The sequence below is a fragment of the Nannospalax galili genome, unplaced genomic scaffold (assembly GCF_000622305.1).
Source record: "Nannospalax galili isolate Female #2095 unplaced genomic scaffold, S.galili_v1.0 scaffold589, whole genome shotgun sequence".
NCBI classification, from domain to species: Eukaryota; Metazoa; Chordata; class Mammalia; order Rodentia; family Spalacidae; genus Nannospalax; species Nannospalax galili.
Window position 1 is genome coordinate 964,116 of NW_008360324.1, and position 8,272 is coordinate 972,387.

An 8,272-nucleotide genomic window follows, 5' to 3' on the forward strand; every position below is an offset into this window, starting at 1 on the left:
TAGACCAGGCTGGCCTTGAACTCACAGAGACCCGCCTGCCTCTGCCTCCCAAGTACTGGGATTAAAGGCATGTGCCACCACACCCAGCCCTTACTATTTTTATTTTATGTGTATAAATGTATCGCCTGCATGTGTATAAGTGCACCTGTGTTGTGCAATGCCTATGGAGGTCAGAAGAAGGCATCAGATCCCCTAAAGGTGGAGTTATAGACGATTGTTAGCCGCCACATGAGTGCTGGGAATCAAACCTGGGTCCTCTGCAAGAACAGCCAGTGTTCATAACTGCTGAACCATTTCTCCAGCACCGCCCCCCTTTAAAAATATTTTTTATTTTTTAATATTATTTATTTATTATTTTTATTTTATGTGTATGAGTGTATTGCTTGCATGTATGTAAGTGCACTTGTGTTGTCCAATGCCTATGGAGGTCAGAAGAGGGCATTGGATTCCCCTGGAACCAGAGCTACTGATGGTTTTAGACACCATGTGGATGCTGGGAACTGAAACCAGGTCCTCTGCTAGAGCAATCAGTACTCTCAACCTCTGAGCCATCTCTCCAGCCCCTATTTTTATTTATTTTTAATCTGGGGAGGATTTATTTATTTTTATTTTATGTGTATAAGCCTTTTACCTGAATGTATGCAAGTGTACTCATGTGTACAATGACTGCAGAGGCCAGAAGAGGGTGTGGGATCCCTTGGAACTGAAGTTATGCATGGTTGTTAGCTGCCATGTGGGTGCTGGGAACCGAACCGGGTCCTCTGCAAGAGTAGCCAGTGCTCTTAACTGCTAAGCCAACTCTCCAGCCCAGATTTTATTTTTATTTTTAATTATGTGTATATGTGTGTCTGTGTGTAGGTATGTACATGTGAATTCAGATGTCCATGAAGGCCAAAGGCATCAGATGCCCCAGAAGCTGGAGTAACCAGCAGTTGTGAGCTGCCCAATGTAGTTGCAGTGAATTGAACTCAGGTCCTCTGGAAGAGCAAGTGCTCTTAACCACTGACCCATCTCTCTAGCCCGCCCCTACACCCCTTTTTCAGGACAGGGTCTTGCTAGATAGTCCAGACTGCACTAGAACTCAGTGTGTAGACCAGGCTGGCCTCCAACTTGTGGTGCTCCTCTTGCCTCTGCCTCCTAAATGCTAGTATTACACGTCTGGACTACCATGTCTGCCTTCTTTTTTCTATTTAATTTTTAATTATGTGTGTATTATGTGTGTCTATACATGTGAATGCAGGTGTTCCTGGAGGGCAGAGGTGTCAGATTTCCCTGGGACTGGAGTTACAGGCAGTTGTGAGACGTGGGTCCTGACTCCTTTATTTTTTGAGGCAGTCTCCTGTAGCCTAGGCTGGCCTTGAACTCCTGATCTTCCTGCCTCTACCTCTCAAGTTGCGAGATGCTAAGTATGTACCACCATGCCTAGCTGTTTTTCGTTTACCTACTTATTTTGGTATTTGGAGACAGGGTCTCATATAGCTCAGGCTGGCCTTGAACTCCTGATCCTGCTATGTCAGCCTCCAAAGTGCTAGCCTGTGCCACCATGCCTGGCTTGAGGCATTTATATACCTGTTGTCAGTTGGGTGGGAAGGTTGAAAAACTATAAAATCAGCTGGTCATCGACTTTGTAGCCATTGCGTCTGATCGGTTTACCTTTTGTGTTTTTCTTACTCCGTGCCTCTTGCTTTCTGGTATCTAACTCCCTTCAGCAGTACAGGGAAAGGGTGCCTGATGTGGCCCTGGGATTTGAACTTTATTGTATGTTCTCCTGTGTCCCCTTTGTGCCTTTTTTAAAAAATATTGTGCTTTGTCTGATATTCGGACCTGACTTGCTTTTCTGCTTCCCTAGAATTCCATTCGACACAACCTTTCTCTCAACAAGTGTTTCCGGAAGGTGCCCAGACCTCGGGATGACCCTGGGAAGGTGAGACACTGCCGTAGGAATCAGAGGAGCAGGAAGGAGAGTAGAGCAGTTAACACAGAGTCCTGCGGCTCTTCTAATTACCTAGAAGAGGAAACCATGTTAATTAAAAATACATCTTTGTGTTTCCTCAAAGGAAGAGCATGGCTGTCAAACTTGTGGGCCCTCACGAGAATGGGTGACTAAGGGATATTGTGAAATCTCTTTGTTTTTATAGAAATGTTTATGATGAAGTTGAGTTTTGAGGCCCTCCTCTTCTTTCCTTTCCTTTCTTCTCGGCTCAGTCTTACTCTGTAGCCTAGTCTGGAATTCACTAAATAGTTCAGACTGGTAAGATCTCCTTTTATTTTTTTGGTCTTTTTAAGACAGAGTCTCCCTGTAGCCCCAGCTGGCCTGGAACGCACTATGTAGACCAGGCTGGCCTTGAACTCCTGAGAGATCCACCTGCCTCTGCCTCCCGAGGGCTAAGATTAAAGGCATGCGCTACCATGTCTAGCTTCCTTTTATTTTTTTTAAGACAGAGTCTCCTTGTAGCCCAGGCTGGCCTCCATCTTACAAAGATCTGCCACCCTCTGTCTCCCAAGTGCTGGGGCTAAAAGTGCTTCACCATACCTGGCTCCTCTTTTCTTTTGAGTGGCACTGGTTTTTAGATGTAAAATATTTGCTTAATTACTTTTCTTTTTGTCAGGGTCTCACTATATAGCCCAGGCTGTCCTTAAACTTGCCCTCTCCTGAGTGCCATACCCATCTTGCCTACTAATCTTTTAGAAACTTTTCTATATGAAGTCTTTGGACTTTACCTTCAAAAGGGAAAAGGATGAAGAAGTCTCCCCATTTGACAGAGGCTGAAGTACTTGGGATTTTTGCTTCAGGTCATAAGGGAAGGGAAGGGAAGGGCTGCCTCTGGCTACTTTCAGCTCTTTGAAATAAATACCACTATTCTTCTGCCCTTTTGGAAAATTTGAAGCCAGTATTTGGACCACAGAAATATTTCTGGCATACTCAGTGAATGTGAGGACAGATTCCTTCCTCATATTCAACACCCTGGGGATTCTGTGTGGATATCCAGCCCCAGCCTTTGCTTTGCTTCCCCTTCCTTTTCTCTTCTGTTTGTTTCTCTTCTCTCTCTTCTTCGCTCTCTTCCCTCCCTTCCTTCCTTCTTCCCTCTCTTCTTTTCTATATTGGGGTTCCAACACAGGGCCTTGTCCATAACCACCAAACTACACCCTCAACCCTGGTCCTGTTTTTCAATATGATTGGTGTAAGAATATCTACCTCAATATCTGTATTTCCAAAGGTGGGAACTTCTATATATAGGTAATGATTTTCTTCTGGGGCGGGGGTTGGATTTCCTTCTAGGGCTCTTATTGGACAATTGACACCTGCCCTGACATTTCCAGAAAGAGAAGACACCCTCCGGATGATGATGTAAGTTCTTTCTTCCTGGAGAGATGGCATTTCCAAGCCAGCTGTTCCTTCCACCTCCTTCCTTGCCTATTTAGCCATTTCTAAGGTGAAGGTGGAATACTGGCAAATGGGACAAGAAAACACGGGTCTGGGTAGGTGTTTCCCTCTCTGCTTATAGAGCTCTCTTCTGTCACAATTCTCAGCTATCCCAAGACTCTCCAGAACAGGAGGCCAGCAAAAGCCCCCGGGGAGGTGTTCCGGGGAGTGGAGAAGCCTCACTGCCTCATGAAGGGAATCCTCAGATGTCACTTCAGAGCCCCTCAGCTCTGGCCAGCTACAGCCAGGTAGGAAGCAGTGGTGGCAGGGGCACAGGGCGATTGGATGGATGAGCGGGGTGGGCTAACTGTTCAAAATGACTTATTGAGGATCTGCAGTAGGTAAATTAGGAAAGAAAGAAAAAGCAAAAGAGGGAGGGAGACAAAGCGTAAAGGAATTTGGGACAAATAAGGAAGAGAAAGAGCCAGAAAAGTTGTTGCAAGGACAGAGGGGCATGGGGGTAACACAGGGCAGAGCACGCAGAGGGGAAAAGGAGAGTGACAGGAAAGAGGCCAGAAGCAAGAGAGGAGCCAATGAGAAAAGAAGAGCAAGCGATGTGGTGTCATTGGACAGCTGGAGAGGATGAAGAGGGCTCGGTGGCCTCTGGAGGGTTACACGGGTCCTCCAGCAGGGATGCAGAGCACGACTTTCTTACCTGTTTTTGCAGGGCTCAGGGTCTGTGGATGGTGGAGCAGTGGCAACAGGGGCTCCAGGCCGAGAAAGCACAGAGGGTCCCCCTCCCCTCTACAACACCAACCATGACTTCAAATTCTCCTACTCAGAGATCAACTTTCAGGATCTAAGCTGGTCCTTCCGCAACCTCTACAAATCCATGCTGGAGAAGTCTTCCTCCTCACAGCATGGTGAGTCTAGACTTGGGATGGGTGTGTGACAGCTTGATAGTTTATTTTTGAAACAGGGTCTCCCTGTAGCCCCAGCTGGCCTGGTACTCACTATGTAGACCAGGCTGTTCTTGAACTCATAGGGATCCACCTGCCTCTGCCTCTGGAGTGCTGGGATTAAAGGCATGCACCACCATGACCGGCTTTTTAATTTTTATTTATTTATTTATTTATTTTTTACAGCCTGATATTTTCAAACAAGTGATGACATTCTTTTCTCTCCCTGGTTCCCCCTCTCTCTTTTTCCTCTCCCTTTCTCTCCCTTCCTTCCTTTCTTTCATCCTCCCTCTCTGCCTCCCTCCCTCCTTCCTTCCTTATTTATTTTTATTTTATGTGTGTGAATCTTTTGCCTGCATGTTTGTAAGTGCACCACACGCATGCCTGGTGTCCATGGAGGCCAGAAGAGGGTGTTGGATCCTTCTGGAACTGGAGTTACAGACAGTTGTTAACTGCCATGTGGGTGCCTGGAACCAAACCTGGGTCCTATGCAAGAGCAGCAAGTGTTTGACTACTGAGCCATCTCTCCAGCTCCTCTTTTTTTAGAATATTTTATTTTTATTATTTTTATTTTATGTGTATGTGTGTATTGCCTGCATGTATGTAAGTGCACCCATGTCGTGCAATGCCTGAGGAGGACAGAAGGTATTTGATCCCCTGGAACTAGAGGTACGGACAGTTGTTAGCTGCCATGTGGGTGCTGGGATTCAAACCTGGGTCTTCTGCAAGAACAGCCAGTGTTCTTAACCGCTGAGCCGTCTCTTCAGCCCCAATAAAATATTATTTTTTAAAAAAGGAGCTGGGTGATTTTTAAGGCTCTGAGCCTCATTTAGAGTATGACCACTAGAGGGCAGCAGTAGTACCTGCTCCCCAAGCGTCCTTATGCTTTATTATAAGAACTTTTTCTTTTTGAGTTAATGTATTGTTTATTTACTTGAGACCATACCTGGTTTATGTGGTGCTGGGGATGGAACCCAGGGCTTCATACATGATAGGCAAGCACATTTCCAGCCCCTAGTGTATTTTTATTGTTATTTATTATTTATTTTTATGTGTATGAGTGTTATGCTTGCATGTGTGTAAACACGCTAGTGTTGTACACTGCCAGTGGAGGACAGAGGAGGGTGTTGGATTCCCTGGAACTGGAGTTATGGATGACTGTTAGCTATCATGTGGGTGCTGGGATTTGAACCCCAGTGTTCTATAAGAACAGCCAGTGCTCTTAACCTCTGAGCCATCTCTCCAGCCCTTGTTTGTTATTTTTTATTATGAAAAATTTCAAACAAATGCTCAAGTAGAGTGAATAAATAATAAAAACTCCTGTGTTTCCATCACCTAACTTTAATAGTCACCAATGTTTCGTTAAGTTTGTTTTATTTGCCACTGAGCTTTTTCAAAGTGGAATAGTTGCATTTCCAGAACATCATGTCTTTCCACTCATGAACACAATTTCAGTATGCATCACTAAGTGATAAGACCTTTCCTGTAGCTTTCTACCATACCATTACCACTGATAACACAATGACTAGGACTTCCTTAGTAGCAGCTAACGTCTGGTCCATTTGCAAATTTCCATAATTATTATGTAAGAATGACTTGAAGTCCTTATTGGGTGGTTCCTAGAGAGGTGATCTGGTTCAACCCTTTGAAGTTACTATATATTTACTTCATGTGTGTGTGTGCATGCATGTGCATGTGTGAATGTGTGTGCCCTGCGTGTAGAGACAGTAGGTTGACATCAAATGTCTTCCTCAACTGATTTCCACTTTATATATCGAGGCAGGGTCAATTTGAACCCAGAGCTCACTGATTTGGCTAGAAAAAAGTTTAAGTAGCATAAAAGATTATCAGTGAAATTTTTTTAATTAGTGCTTCCATGGTCCCCAGTGGGTCAAGCCTTCCCCTAACTTAATTGCTTTCAGGTCTGTTATCTACAATGAGAGACACAGGATCCTTGGGGCCACAGACCCTTTTACCCTTTTAGCTCTTCTAAGGTCTTTCTCTCTCATCCCAACCCATAGAAAATGTCATTTAGTGAAAGCTCATAGCCCATGTTACTTGCCTGCTTCCTCCTCGACCTGCAGGCTTTTCCTCTCTCCTGGGAGACATGTCATCTTCTAACAACTACTACATGTACCAGCAGCCACCGCCACAGCCTCAGCAGCAGCAGCAACAGCAACAGCAGCAGCCGCCACAGCCTCCACCACCGCCCCAACAATCACAGCCACAGCAGCAGCAGGCACCTGCCCAGGGCCCCTCAACTGTAGGGGGTGCCCCTCCACTGCACACCCCAAGCCCTGATGGTTGTACCACAGCAGGGGGAAAGCAAGCTGCAGCCGAAGGCTATGGCCCCCCAACTGTGATGGCCATGCATCCGCCCCCACTGCAGCATGGAGGCTACCACCCCCATCAGCACCATCCTCACTCCCATTCTGCCCAGCAGCCACCACCACCACAGCCTCAGGCACAGAGCCAGGCACCCATCAACAGCACTGGCTTTGGTGAGTAAGGAGGGTGCAGAGAAAGCCGGGACGAGGGTGGACAAGCTGTTTTCTGACTGTCGTGGAGGTGCCATGGTTAGGAAGTTAGTAGTGGGTCTTTTAGGTTCAGTACACGTATTTGGTCTTCTTGAGACAGGGTCTCCCTGTAGCCCCAGCTGGCCTGGAACTCGCTATGTAGACCAGGCTGGCCTCAAACTCACAGAGATCCGCCTGCTTCTGCCTCCCAAGTGCTGGGACTAAAAGCGTGGGCCACAACGCCGGGCTCCACAGCTGTCTTAAGGCAGCTGTGCACTTGGGTAGGTGTCAGAAGCTTGCATGTGCTGACTGCTGTCTTACCTCCTAGCTCACTGTCCACCTTTCTCTTCTTAGCCTTTCCTTCAGACTGGTGCTCTAATATTGACTCCTTAAAGGAAAGCTTCAAGATGGTGAACCGGCTCAACTGGTCCAGCATTGAGCAGTCCCAGTTCTCAGGTTAGTGCTCTAAGGACCATGTGAGGGGAGAGAGGAGTACACTAGAGCCCAAGAGGATGGCTAAGTGAGTTTGGAGACTGAAAACTTAATCACTTCTCCATATTACACAAGACATATAGATCAATAATATTTTCAAATTAACTTAAATTTTGCCTTAATTCAAATATAACAGTGCTTTATTCTAGTCATTTTTGTCCTTGGGATAGGGAAGGTCTTTGGAATTCAGATCCTTGATACTGTTTTATAGTTTTTTTTGCTTGTTTGTTTTTAAGTATTTTATTTATTATTTTAATTTTATGTGTATACTTGTATTGCCTGCATGTAAGTAAGTGCACCTGTGTCATGCAATGCCCGCAGAGGACAGAAGAGGCTGTCAGATCCTCTGGAACTGGAGTTACGGACAGTTGTTAGCTGCCATGTGGGTGCTGGGATTCGAACCCAGTCTTTTGCAAGAACAAATAGTGTTCTTAACCTCTGAGCCATCTCTCCAGCCCCCACTGTTTTGTCACTGCTTCCTGACAGAGAGAGATGATAGCTAATTCGTTAAATCATTTCAAAAGTTTGTTTATTCATCAGTAAGATGCAAATTAGAATAAGAATTTTTTGAAAAATATTTTATTTATTATTTTTATTTTATGTGTATGAGTGTATTGCCTGCATGTATGTGAGTGCACCCGTGTCATGCAATGCTGCAGAGGTCAGAAGAGGGCTTCGGATTCCCCTGGAACTGGAGTTAAGGACAGTTCATAGCCGCCATGTGGGTGCTGGGACTTGAATCCAGCTCCTCTGCAAGAGCAGTCAGTACTCTTAACTGCTGAGCCATCTCTCCAGCCCCTAGACTCAGTGGGTTTAAAAAAAAGAACATATGAAGCTTGGAGGGGAAAGAGGTGGTGGTGACAGTGGGGAGGGGAAATGGAAAGGAGGGAGTGAGGGCAGGATTTGATCAAAACACATGTGAACTTATGACATTCTCAAGC

General features: G+C 45.7%; 1 protein-coding gene across 1 annotated transcript in view; it reads left to right on the plus strand.

The window, feature by feature from the left end:
* Nucleotides 1-8,272, plus strand: part of Foxj2 (forkhead box J2) — a 26,553-nt gene that overhangs the window by 12,626 nt on the left and 5,655 nt on the right. Inside the window, exons 3-8 of the mRNA XM_008825332.3 lie at nt 1,850-1,924; nt 3,281-3,349; nt 3,532-3,672; nt 4,092-4,287; nt 6,408-6,824; nt 7,194-7,295. Of these exons, the coding sequence (XP_008823554.1) occupies nt 1,850-1,924; nt 3,281-3,349; nt 3,532-3,672; nt 4,092-4,287; nt 6,408-6,824; nt 7,194-7,295 (1,000 nt within the window). The remainder of the gene's footprint in view (nt 1-1,849; nt 1,925-3,280; nt 3,350-3,531; nt 3,673-4,091; nt 4,288-6,407; nt 6,825-7,193; nt 7,296-8,272) is intronic.